General features: G+C 43.0%; 1 protein-coding gene across 1 annotated transcript in view; it reads right to left on the reverse strand.

Annotated features, from left to right (window-relative positions):
• Positions 1–999: 999 nt before the first annotated feature.
• MTMR2 (myotubularin related protein 2) overlaps positions 1,000–13,726 on the reverse strand; it is a 37,992-nt gene continuing 25,265 nt past the window's right edge. The window contains exons 10-14 of the mRNA XM_032219959.1: positions 9,484–9,690; positions 7,599–7,691; positions 6,410–6,523; positions 3,519–3,695; positions 1,000–2,106 (exon numbers count right to left, since the gene is read on the reverse strand). Of these exons, the coding sequence (XP_032075850.1) occupies positions 1,945–2,106; positions 3,519–3,695; positions 6,410–6,523; positions 7,599–7,691; positions 9,484–9,690 (753 nt within the window). The 3' untranslated portion in view covers positions 1,000–1,944. The remainder of the gene's footprint in view (positions 2,107–3,518; positions 3,696–6,409; positions 6,524–7,598; positions 7,692–9,483; positions 9,691–13,726) is intronic.

Consider the following 13,726-nt stretch of genomic DNA (forward strand, 5'->3'; position numbering starts at 1 on the left):
CCTCAGGGAACTCCTCCCTACCAGAACGTCTCTGCCAGAATGGGTACTCTGGTAGAGAGAAGTTCTCTGGAGGATGGACTTTAGCACACGTTGAAAAGTTTGGAAGACTAAACCTCTGGTCCTGGTTGACCTAAGTAGCCAAAAATCAAAAGTGATAAACGATATCATTTATATTTGGATCCTTTTTGACAGCACTGCATGAACAAGACTCTCATTTGTTTTACCATGGAGTATGGTTTAATTGCCTGATCCACAAATCACAGCACCCAGAGAGAGACTAGATGGATAAATTTGGCCTACTCTCATGAGTGGTGCGGTGGCCTAGAGGTGGAGTGCTCCCCTCACAATCAATAATTCAATCCTAGGCAGAGGCTGATATTTCTCCCTCTGGGCACACTGAGCATATATCTGCAGGACAAAACTCCACATTGGCGACAAGAAAGGCATCCGGCCTGTAAACACTCAGTTTCATTCAGTTGCCCTGACCTCACCCTGCAAGGGATTATGGGGTCATTAAATGACAACATTTGGCCTACTCCCATAGATGCGTCTAAGTTACTTTCCCCCAACCTAGGTGTTGGCTAGATGTATGGCTTCAATCTCCAGCCGTGACCCGTCAAAACCGCGCTCGACTAAGCCGTGGCTGATTAAACCGCGTCACTGACGTCATCAACAGGGTGACAACAGCCAGCGCGGAGAAAGAAGGGCGCTTTAAATAACGCTTTGAAAGCAAGCCGATTCAACTTAAGGTAAGGGTTAGGTTTAGGGTTAGGTTTAGGGTTAGGTTAAGGGTTAGGGTTAGGTTAAGGGTTAGGTTTAGGTTTAGGTTAAGGGTTAGGATTAGGGTTAGGTTTAGGGTTGGGTTTAGGATTAGGTTTAGGGGGGTTAGGTTTAGAGGTTAATTTTAGGTTTAGGGTTTACAGCTGCTTCTGTCTCCGCGCTGTTGTCGCCCTGTTGATGACATCAGCGACGCGGTTTAGTTGGGCGCGGTTTAGTCGAGCGTGGTTTTGTGGTGGAACCATCTCCAGCATCTTCACCAATGGCCTTTTCTCACCTGAATATCCTCCAGCTATTGAATTACTGGGATTTTCAGGAGTTCTCACATCTGGAGGGCCTCAAGGTTTTCCTCTTTACACGAATGCCACTTAGAAACGTAGGTGGACGACATGCATGTTTCCCCATCCCTGTGTAAAGCAATTAACCTCAGAAGTTTTGAATTCTTGCTTTCCCCCCCCCCTTTGGAGGTCACATTTCTGTAAGAATGAGGCACAAAATAGTCTTATGAGTGATAAGCATCAGAAGCCAATAATGCATGACTTTCATACACACGATTGCAATGAATATTCTTCTTTCCTAAAATGCAATGCATGATGAGTTGCACTCCACTTGCAAATCCTTTTGTGTTTTGTGGAGCCGTTTCAAAGTGGGCAAGGTAAAATCAGCCAAGCCCACCGTATGTATGTATCGGTAGTCCCTATGAGGCTCTTTGCATTCAGGCAGCTGAGGTTTGAAATAAGTAGGACCCTGTATAAGTGCATCACTCCCCCACAAAAGTCAATGCTAAAGATTTTGAACTCCTTAATAAGCCTCCTATAGTTGGGTCTTGAGATGCCATGCAGCTACTTTTCCTCTTAATTAGTCCACAAGAAAAGTAATTATATAAGATGTTTTTAAACGAAAGAAAAGATTCCACCTCTTGTAGTGTTACCGCTGTAATAAAATACCCTGGAGAAGTAGACCATAATAAATACAGTGTCTCTAGACTTAAGAAAGCTTCTTTCTTAGAAAAAGGGGCCACCAACAGGGAGTCCTTTCCCAGGGGCTTCTCCTCGATCTGTCGCTTTCCCACTGTGTTGGGTTACAGCTCCCCTCGAGGCCAGCCAGGGGACGCGGTCAAGGCGTTGGGGAAGAGCGCCAGGTTTTGGAAGTCAGGAGAGCGCGATGTCATACAATCGTCTGGACCGGAGTAACACACTGCGCAGGGGAACCGGCCCTCTCCGAGGAGGAAGTGGAGCGGTTGGTGATTTCTCGCTGGAGCTCTTCCACTTTTTTCTGGAGTTCCGCTCGTTTGGCCAGGAGTTCTTTGTAGCGATTGTGGACGGGTTCCTAATGGCAAAAAAAAAAAAAAAAAAAAAGCACTACGCCTTGCTCACTCTTGAGACAGGAAGTCTATGGAGATTTTAAGTCATCCAAGTCATGGTTTGTTCCAAAGCAGAGGTGGGTTCCTACCAGTTCGCACCTATTTGGTAGAACTGGTTCGTCAAATCTACCGAACCGGTTAGAAGAGGTTCCACTAGTGGACCCGGAAAGCAGGCCACACCTACAGAAGAGGTTCCAAAAATTTTTGAAACCCACCACTGGTCCTTGGATATGATTATTCTACACTATCATGCTCATATTTATAAAACTCAGTGCCTCTGTGAAAGGTAGGGATGACTATTGCGTTTGTGGTGCAATCAGAACATTGCGTGTGTTGAAGTTGCTTTAACGCAAACCAAAGATGCCTTTTAAAAAACAAGTTTACATCATATTCTTATGCATGCCAGTGCTGTGTGTGAGGTAATTTAAGGTGGTTCTGACAAGTGTCGTCGGCATCTTCATATCCGGTCACATGGGCGGCAAGCCACTCCTATCCAATCACATGGGCAGCAAGCCACTCCCACAAAGGAGGCCACACCCACAGAGTAGGTTCGAACAATTTTTGAAACCTACCACTGTCCCAAAGGTACTTTTTAAAAAAGAGGCAACGGGGCTTTTTCGTTTTTTTCTTTGAAGACATTTCGCTTCTCCACCAAAAAGCTTCTTCAGAAACTAAACATCTTCAAAGAACAAAAATCAGAAAGTCTGGTAGCCTCTTTAAAACAAAAAAATCTAGAAGACTTTTTTCATGACCTAGCAGAGTTCCAGAATAGCAATAGCACTTAAGAGGTATGTATATACCACTTCACAGTGCTTTACAGCGCTTTACACTGATTTTGTAAACCTGTCTAAGTGGTTTACAGAAACAGCCTGTTGCCCCCAACAATCTAGGTCAGTGGTAGTCAACCTGGTCCCTACCGCCCACTAGTGGGCATTCCAGCTTTCATGGTGGGCGGTAGGGGTTTGCTGTAACTCTGCCTTATAAATTTTATAAAGTAAAGTTACTTCCCTACTTTATAAATCACCATTACTGTGGAACTGGTGGGTGGTTAGAAAATTTTACTACTAACTAAAGTGGGCGGTAGGTATGAAAAGGTTGACTACCCCTGATCTAGGTCCTCATTTTACCGACTTCGGATGGAAGACTGAGTCAACCTTGAGCCTGGGTGAGATTCGAACTGCCAAATGGCAGGCAGCCAGCAGAAGTAGCCTGCAGTACTGCACTCTAACCACTGCGCCACCATGGCTCAATAAACGAACTGCTGTAAGTCGAGGACTGCTGGTATGGCGAAAAAAGAAAGTCCATGTAATTGCAATCCTAAGAAACATCTGATTTTGACCCAAGTCTCCTTTCTCGTTGCCATGAATCTGTGGCTTACCTGTGGTTTCATTCGAGGATTCCACCGGATGTAATATCCTACCCAAAGCTCTAAGTGACGCATGCTGGCCACCGGATACAACACATGATTGGTGTAGCTGGCATACAGAGGGTTGCTGAAGTCTTCCAGCTGACTGTTGATGTAGGACCACAGTGATACGGTCTTTTCCGAAAGGCCCTGTAAGGAGCAAGGACGTTGTTCCATTTCAGAAGTATACATAAACGATGTGGGCGAAGGCTTTAACATTTACATTAAATTATCATTTGAAAGAGAATTTTTATAAGATGATGTATCGTTGGTACTTAATACCTAAACTACCTAAGATGTATAAAGGCATGTTGAATGAATATTGGAAGTGTAAAAATAAAGGCAGGGACTTTTTGTCATCTTAGACAAGGGGGTCACCAACCTTTCGGACCTCAGGGACCACTAAATTCATAATTTTAAATCCTGTGGCCCACTAATATGATCTGCTTAGTGATGGGTTAGGCGGGTGTGGCTAGGTGGTCATGTGACTGGGTGGCCGTGGCCAACTCAATGTCACTCACGTCGAGGGGCGCCTCGCTGGCCTCTACTCACACCTTCCAGCCACTCCTTGCCTGCCTGCCTGGGCTCCTTGGGACCCCAACAGGAAGCAATTATTGACGATAAGCAGCTTGGCAAAACAGCTGGCTCAGTTCAAATTGGATCTTTTCCAAGCAGAGGGAAGACCTGCGGGAGTGCAAGGCCAGGTACCGACGCCTGGAGGCTCAGTGGGCTAAGATAGTCAGCCAGTTCCAAGCCATGATGCAGTCCCACTGGAACGAGGCTCTTTGCCACCAGCTGCGCTTCCCTCTAAAAAGTTGGCTTTTCCAGCAAGCCGGCCTGGCCTGAATAGAATAAAATATAGGATTAATTTGGTTGTTAATTTTAATTTAATTTTTAAATTTTTATTGTAAATATCAATAGGGTTTTTTGGGGATACTTTATTTAATGTCCCTTTTAATTTTTGTAATATGTGTTTTCTTTTATGTTGTACTCCGCCCTGAGTCCTTGGGAGAAGGGCAGCATATAAATCCAACCTAACCTAACCTAACCCTCCACCCTTTGCCCAAAGCCCAGCTGAAGCAGACCCCAAGTCAAAATTTCTGTCCCCTTCTAACCTGCACAAAGAGACCCCGAAGGGGGAGACACTCTGTAGCGACACAAACATTCATTGCATGTATCTGGCCCAGGGGTCATAGTTTAAAGACCCCTGATTTAATGCAATATAAAAAATGCAAATAATTTTTCTGCGGGCCACCAAAATTTTTTCACGGACCACCAGTTGGTGACTGCTGATCTATGGCGTGGACATGTGATAAAGCAAAATAAAAATAAAAATGTGGAGTATGATTCTTACCCTAATACAGAAAATTCTGAAAATGAAGATAGAAATGAAACCAGAATTTTTCCTTTTGGGACTAATGGTAAAAGAACTGGGGGAAAAAATGGAACTTTTTTTTTACAATACATGTTGACAGCAGCAAAGAGTAATTGTATGCACAAATATGGAAAGACACTTTGATACTACCATGGAAGAAGAGAAGCAGAAGTTGATGGAGTTGGCTAAAATGGCAAAACTGACTCCTCCGATTAAAGAGAAGAACATAAGTATTTTTGTTTCCACATGGGGACCGCTTCTGAAATTCGTGCTTGATGTGGAAAAGAACATAGCTCCCTGACTTTGGGTTTTATAGATTAGATTGATAGATTTTTATAGAAATCACTTGTTCATATTATTATAGAAAAACAAAAAGCTGCAATTTGATGTGAATGCCTTATTCTACTGCAACAGAGCGAATCGGAAGTCAATGCTTTTTTTTCTTTTCCCTGTCTTTCCTTCTCTTTCTCCTTCCCCCTCACTGCTCTTTTATTTACTTTTGTATTTTATAATACTTTATACTGTATTTTTCGGAGTATGACGCACCTTTTTCCCTCAAAAAAGAGGCTGAAAATCTGGGTGCGTCTTGTATACTGAATACAGCATTTGTTTTGCCTCCTGAAACCTCGCCCCTTTCACCAAAATGGCTGTGTAGAGCCTGTAGGAGGCTTTCAGAGAGCTCCTCGGGGCTGGGGAGGGCAGAAATGAGGAAAAAATGGGCCGTTTTTTGCTCAATTTTGTCTCCTCCCAGTCCCCAGGAGCACACTATAAGCTTCCTAATGCCCCTTTTTTGACAAAAAACGAGCCCGTTCCCCCCCCCACCGGAACACACTACAAGCCTCCTAAGGGCTATTCATGCCCTTTTTAAAAAAAATGGGTGCCGTTTTTGCGAAAAACAGGCCGTTTTGGGGAGATTTGCAGTGTAAAAACTTTTTTTTAAAAAAATTGCCTCTTCAAAACCTTGGTGCATCTTATACTCCGGTACGCCTTATACTCCGAAAAAGACGGTACGTAAAGGTAAAGGTTCTGCTCGCACATATGTGCTAGTCGTTCCCGACTCTAGGGGCCAGTGCTCATCTCCGTTTCAAAGCCGAAGAGCCAGGCCCAGTACTGTCTGAAGACATCTCCATGGTCATGTGGCTGGCATGAATAAATGCCGTAGGCGCACGGAACGCTGCTACCTTCCCAACAAAGGTGGTCGATATTTTCCTACTGGCATATTTCTATGTGCTTTCAAACTACTAGGTTGGCAGAAGCTGGGACAAGTAATGGGAGCTCACTCCGTTATGCTTTAGGTATTCAAAGCGCCGACAAGCTCAGCGTCTTAGCCAGCCTGTATATAATGCTTTATAACTTAATTGAAAAATTGAGTTTTTATATATATATACACACACACACACATACATACATACATACATACACACACACACATAAACAAGTAGGGAGAATTATTATTATTCTTTTAAAAAGAACCATTGTGATGGTTTACCTCTTTCACTCTCTGCTGTTCACTGTTACACAGGAAGGTCCCAAAGAGGCAGCTGTAGAGATGGTCAAGGATAGTGATGAGCAAGAACTCGTTGAATTCAAAAGCTGTCGGAAACTTGAAGGGAAGAAAGGAAAAGCATCACAGTAGGTTTACACTGGATATTTCTCACATGACAATTGAAGGAATAATTTTCCTGCCAGAAAAATTATATTGGAGAGAAGTGTATACAGTATGTATGTCTCATCCAGGTCATGGTTGTCCCAGAGGTGCTTTTTCAAAAGGCTACTGGACTTTCCTTTTTTTTTTCCTTGAAGAGGTTTCGCTTCTTCTCCGAGAAGCTTCTTCCGTTCTGATTGAATGGTGGAGAATGAGAACTGAAGAAGCTCCTTGGATGAGAAGTGAAACCTTTTCAAGGAAAAACAAGGAAAGTCCAGTTGCCTTTTGAAAAAAGCACCTTTGGGATGTATATGTGTGTGTATCAGTGGTGGGTTTCTGATTTTTTTTCCCTACAGGTTTGCTCATGTGTGTTTCCCCGAAGCATCCAGACAGGTGGACGGAGCCTCACCGGTTCGCACAATCCGGGCCAAACCAGCAGCAACCCACCTCTGATGTGTACATGCATGGTGATAAGATAAAAGAGATTATCCCACTTCCAAGACTTGATGGGGAGGGGAAACAGTGTTACTATCTGCATCCCTTTCCTTTAGGAAATATAACTATCTCCAAAAAAAATTAGAAATAGCTGCTTTGTATATGCTATCCAGAAATGTGGAATAACAACCAGAAATGAAAGGAAGACTGTCTTCAGACCTATAGGCAGCTTTTAACAGAGCAGAGAATGTCTGTAGGAACAACCGGCTGAAAATTGCAATAAAAACCCCAAAGACTTGCTGCTAATGAGTGAAGACTACAAGTGGGCTAATTGTAGCCTTCATTTGGCATCTTCTTTGCAGCCTTTAGGTTACAGGTAGTCCTTATGACTACAACTGACCCGAAATTTCTGCTGTAAGCGAAACGGTTGTTAAATGAAGTTGGCCCCGTTTTACAACCTTTCTTACTACGCTTGTTAAGTGAATCTTTGCAGTTGCTACTACACAGAAACAGTGACACACTGGCTTTATATTGGCCCGACAACAAAAACGGAGGAATATTATTATTTCTGAGGTTCTTTGCTGTCCCCAAAATATACCTGTCTCGTCATCTGCCAGACACAGTCCACAAATTGTAGGAAAACAGGAGATCGGTCAGCATCCGCGTGATTTTTGTCTCCATGGCCAACTCTCTTAAACAAGAAAAAAAAGTAGAAGGAAAAACACACAGACACGGTGACACTGAACTAGGATAATTACTCTCTTCGTAGAGAACTAAAACAAGCAATTTAACAGGCCTGCAGGTGGAGCCCCAATTCCTGTTTTGAACAATTAAAGAGCATTTTTTTTTAAAAAATTCTCTCTCTCTCCACCCTGCCCTTTTAAAGTTCACTGTGGATTTCTTAGTCAAATATTTTCACCCTTCATCCTCATCTAATAACATGAAGTTAAGGACACTCTGTATCCTTAATTAGTCAAGGACCATCTGCATCCAGCATTTTGTCTCTCTTAGCTCTCTTAACTAGAGCCGCCTGAAGTTTCCATAAGAAGGAAAACACATGTTTCTTCACAATTGGTATTTTTGGCATGCTGACTCCAGCATCTTCAAGTAACAAGAATCTTCAACATTGTGTGTTAATGTTGACTCTTATCAAGATAGCTCTTGATGGGCCCATCCCAACCAATTTATCCTAGCTCCTTTTAGAATTATCCATGTCATTAATTATACTTAGTATTAATGAATTCAACAATTACATACTGTTTGAAAAAAATGCTTTGTTTTAAATCTTCTATTTAGTTCCATTGGATAATGTCTAAAAGTTTTGCATAATGAGGAAACTTCATGCTATGCTTTTTCTCCATGCTATGTACAATTTCCTGACATCCTTCATTTTTCTTCCCTGCATTACGGTTCCAAACGTCCCAGCCCTGTGATGGCGAATCTATGGCAAGTGTGCCATAGATGGCAAGCAGAGCCCTCTTTGCGGGCATGCGAGCTGTCGCCTTAGCACAGCTCCACCACGCATGCACGCGGCCTACAACTGGCCAGCTGACTTTTGGCTCTCTGCCGCGCATGCGCAGGGCACATGCAAAAGATGCTCTTACATGCGTAGGGGATGTGCTTGCATGCATGGGGGTGTTCTTGCATGCGTGGGAGGAAGGGGAGGTGCGGTGCTTCCCCCGCCCCATTTTTGGTCCCAGGAGGCTTTAGGGACACCTGCTAGGCCCAAAACAGGGCACAGGGGAAGGGGTGGTCACACATACATGTGTGCAAGGGAAGGGAGTGCAGGGGGATTGCACATGCATGCACAGGAGCAGGGAGCTGGGGGGGGCTTGCACGTGCATTGCATTACGGGTGTGGGCATGCACGCACTATCGCGCACGGACACTTTCAGCACACAACAACAAAAAGTTTAGCCATCACTGTCCTAGCCTTGCCTTGTAGGAAAAGCATGCAAGGCCCTTGCTTATTTTGAGTGTCCTCTTCTTCACTTTTTCCAGCTATGGAAAAGTTTAGGTTGAAAAATAATCACTTTTGGTTTTCAAAGACCCCGGCATCATCGCACGAAAAATATTGGACTCTATTCTTCTGCAGTAAGCTGTGGAATTTTTCTAGTCCCTTGCAATTATGTCTGGGTGGTGATCAGCAATCCTCAGCCTGTTTCTGAGTGCATAGTCATGATCTTAAATTAAGGATCAGAATTCTACTTATATGTTTGTTTACAAGATTGGGTAATGGGCCAAACGCAAAGAAATAGCTAAGGAAAAAAATTACTGCATTCTGAACCGAGAAAACGGCCTATGTCCAGCACAAGAATTCAAAATGCTAACTCTGAATCAGTGCACCAAAAATTCCTTATTCTAGATTTTCTGGAAACTGATTTAACACAGAAAAATATTATCCTCTTTTTCTGCTGTTACTATTGGTAAAGAACTAAGTTTCAAAATCCAATGATGTTCTACTAAAAAAATAAGCACACTCACCAGCTGGAATCTGTGCCCGAAACTTAGCCATTCTTTCTCTATCAGTACTTGGAAGCCTCGTATTGTCCTGTAATAGCCGTCTAACATGAGCATGGCCAGAGAGGTGAGCTGAGCAGTACGATCCCAACCATCACTGCAATGTACAATTACTGAGGTCTTCCCTGATTCCACTTTGTCAGCAATCCGAAGAGCTCCAGCGAGAATCAGCTGAGTGAAATAATAATAATAATAATAATAATAATAATAATAATAATAATAATAATTTAAAAAAAGAATTATGCGATTGTGCTGTTTATCCCCAATGGAAGTAGACTTGAGAAAAATTGGGTTCCATCCATCACCTTCACCTTAAAAAGGCCCAAGCTAAAAATCTCTGCATGATGGGAGCACCATGGAAAACCCCCAGCAAGGGATATTTCAATATATTTTTCACTACCTTCATATTGATGCATGCATTCAGAAAGAAGGCAACCACTTTCTATTCCCAAAGTTCTGCTATATTCCATAGAATATATCCAAATTAATTTGCTAAGGTTTATATACCGGTACACGTTATTTTAACCCACACCACACTGTATTTTGCTCATGCTTAATTGTTGTGGCCCAGCAGGAGCCGTTGGAGCTGCCACTAGACTCCGACAGTGAGGGGCCCTATGAGTCGGCTCTGGAGGATGTGGAGGACCCTGGACAGGGTTCCGACTCCGAACAGGGCGCAGAGAGGCTGGTTGGCCACCAGGAGGCACCTGAGCCTTGGACCAGTGGGGACAAGGGAGAGTGAGCCAGAGAGTGAGTTGTTCCTGGATGCACACCATCAAAGAGCTACTAGGCGTCAGGAACAATTACACAATTACAGGAGGTGATTGTACTCAGCTGGTGGTCATTAGGCTTCTCTCCAGACTATAAAAAGCTACTGGTGCACACACACCTCTTTGCAGAAGTCAACGCAGGTTTGAATGTTGGAGGACATTACTGTAAGCTTGGCAGGCTGGATTGCTGCCAAGCCTTATCTGTGTTTATTGCTGCCTGAGTTTGTCTGAGTTGCTGCCAAGGTCCTTATCTGTTTGTTCTGCTTGGCTTTCAGCCACCGAGGTTTTGGTGTCTTGCTATTAAAGTACATTGCAGTTAAGCTTGTCTCAGCATTCGTTACTGGACGGAGGAGGGGGTCAGATAATCATAAAATAAATCAGAAAAGGTACTGTATTTCTTTGCCACTTTGATATTTTGGATCATATCGGCTAAAATACAAGGCTGTTAGTCTCACTGGTAGCAATTTCTAGTTTATGCCATTGGAGTTGGATAGAAGAATCTATCCATTACTATGCATTCCTGGAAGAGCCCTAACAAAACCATAACTAAGTTAAATTATGTAAGATAATGGCTTTACATCACACACTTAACCTACTTATGTTTATCCCCCTCTTTTGGCTTTACATGGTATGTTGAATCTTAAAGTACTAAACAGAATCAGCACAATATACACATTTTTTTTTAAAAAAAAAGGAGAACCAACCATGTTAAAACCAAGATTTGCAAATTGTGAAAATGCATTGTCAGATCTAAGTTCAATCACTGTGTGTGAACGTAGCCAATGAACGACTAAGGACTCAAGCTGTAAAATGTTTTACAACTGTAGCTTCCGTCAACCTCTTCTAGCAAAGACAGTGTGATATGAGGTCACTTATCCGTCCCAGTTTTATGAGATTGTCCCAACTGTATATTTCTTGCAGAGGAATATAAATCAGTTCTATTAGAAAGGAGAACCCGGTCATGTAGATTTAAAGGACAAAGAAATGAGTCATGTGGAAAACAAAGGACAAAGAAAAGGAAAGATAAATCAGTTCATCTGTAACTTTTCACTTGTAGCTTTTTAGCTCCCTGCATTCTTTTGTAATGCAAATACCTTTGCCAATCAGTGAATATCATGAATTTGCTTGATGGAACCTGTGTAAACATTAATAAAACTCTCTTCCTGCTCATCATCTCAGGTCACATTGCCTTTGCGAGGTTGACAGAAGCTGCAGCTGTAAAACATTTTAGCTCCAACCCTCAGTCATTCATTGGCTATACAGACACAATTGAATTTTTAATTTTATTTTTAAAGTTAAGATCTGGGTTTATTGTTCTGATGTTTTATACGGCATTTTACTCAATGACTGTAAGCTGCCCTGAATGACCTCTGGTGAGAAGAAAAACGTACAAGTTTAATAAATAAACACAGTAAATAAATAAACATTGCCGTGTCAAACAGCTCCAATGATTGCTGTTAAAGAAGCTTCTAATAAAGAAAACGTTCTTTTTCTTGTTGGTGCATTTTAATTGGATAATGGGATTTAACAAATATAATAACCTGTTTCCCCTAAAATAAGACCTTCCTGGATAATAAGCTGTTCTGACCCCATCTTCTCCGTCCAGGAACGAAAGCCAAATAGATGTACAAAAGAATGTTTTAATCAGTCCAAGCTCTTGTTGGCTGCAAGCCCAAATTATCAAAGATAATAGCTCTGGCAGAAAGTCCTATAACTCACACAACACTGCAAACCAGCTTCTCTTATCAAGCCACTTATCCAAGTTGGCTTTTCTTGGTTTGTGAACGCGAACGAGAACAAGAACGAGAACGTTGACTTCTGCAAGCAGGGCGTGGCACCAGTAGTCTCTTTTATCAACAGGAGGGGATCTTGATCAGCATCAGCTGTTCGTAATCACCTCCTGTAGTTACTCCGTTGTTCTTTATGCCGAGTAGCCCTGCGCCTGCATGCATCCTGATACAACTCGCAAATGTTTTCCGGAACATTTCCTTTGATCCAGTGCTCTGCCGCCACCTGGTGGCCAACCAATCTCTCCTCGCCCTGCTCGGAGTCGACACCTGTCCAGGGTCCTCCACCTCCTCCAAGGCCGACTCATAAGACCCCTCACTGTCGGAGTCTGGCGGCAGCTCCAACGGCTCCTGCCGGGCCACAACACTAAGCCTAATCAGGCTTTTGAGCACATGCGCTAAAATAAGCCCTCCCCAAAAATAAACCCTCCCCCAAAATATTGCAACACAGCAGCAGCCATGAGGTGACCACGCTCACTGCCTCCTGCACCTCAAAATAATAAGACTTCCCCGAAAATAAGGCCAAGCGCTTATTTTTTTGGGGGGGGGGAAGGTTGTCAAAAGAAAATAAGACCCTGTCTTATTTTCGGGGAAACACGGGTATGCTCAATCAGATTCATATATAAAAAGCTTAAGGCGTCTTAAGACACTAAAACAGAACATCTACAAAAGTCTTTAAACAGGGAGATGTAGTAAAGCCATCCTCAGGATCAGGACTGTCAAACTTGCGGCCCTTAGGCCGGATGCATCATGTGCTGGCCACACCCGGTTTAGCGAACGGGGGGGGGGAGTCCCAATACATCACATGACACCGCCATGACAATGCAAGTTTGACACCCCTGGCTAAAGATGCTTCACCAACAGGGATCCTGCCTGGCAATTGTAGTTCAAGAACATTTGGTGGTCACCATTTTCCACCTATGGGCACTTCTCAGGTTCATGAGAATTTCAAAGTCTTCCAACGCAAATATGCAAATCAAGTTACCAGAAATTGTAACAAGTCAACCGCTGTAAAGCCCGATTCTAGGAAACATGGTACATACTATCTATAGTGCAGCTTTGTTTTAATAGATTGTGTGTAGGATGCTGGTCCATTTTCCCTTGTTTTTCTTTGTATTAGTGTTTAATAGATTTATTTTTGTTTTACTGTACACTGCCCAGAGTCATATAGAATAGATTAGATTAGAATAGAACAGAATAGTTCCCTTAATTATGTTTGTTGCTCTTCTCTGCACTCTTTCTAGAGTCTCAATGTCTTTTTTATATCGTGGCGACCAAAACTGGATGCTGTATTCCAAGTGTGGCCTTACCAAGGCATTAAAAAGTGGTATTAACCCTTCACGTGATATTGATTCTATCCCCCTGTTCATGCAGCCTAGAACTGTGTTGGCTTTTTTGGCAGCTGCTGCACACGGCTGGCTCATATTTAAATGGTTGTCCACTAGGACTCCAAGATCCCTCTCACAGTTACTACTATTAAGCAAGGTACCACATATCTGTGAGATGGGCGTCTGTTTAATCTGATAAATGAATGAATAAAAGTAGGTGGCGAAAGCACTTGACCTTCAGGATCTGGCCTTCTAAAGAGCAGTCAGGGTTGATCTCTAGGACTGACCGGTTTGATCGCCTTGCGGTCCAAGGGGCTCCCGG

Source organism: Thamnophis elegans, chromosome 6, assembly GCF_009769535.1.
Source record: "Thamnophis elegans isolate rThaEle1 chromosome 6, rThaEle1.pri, whole genome shotgun sequence".
NCBI classification, from domain to species: domain Eukaryota; kingdom Metazoa; phylum Chordata; class Lepidosauria; order Squamata; family Colubridae; genus Thamnophis; species Thamnophis elegans.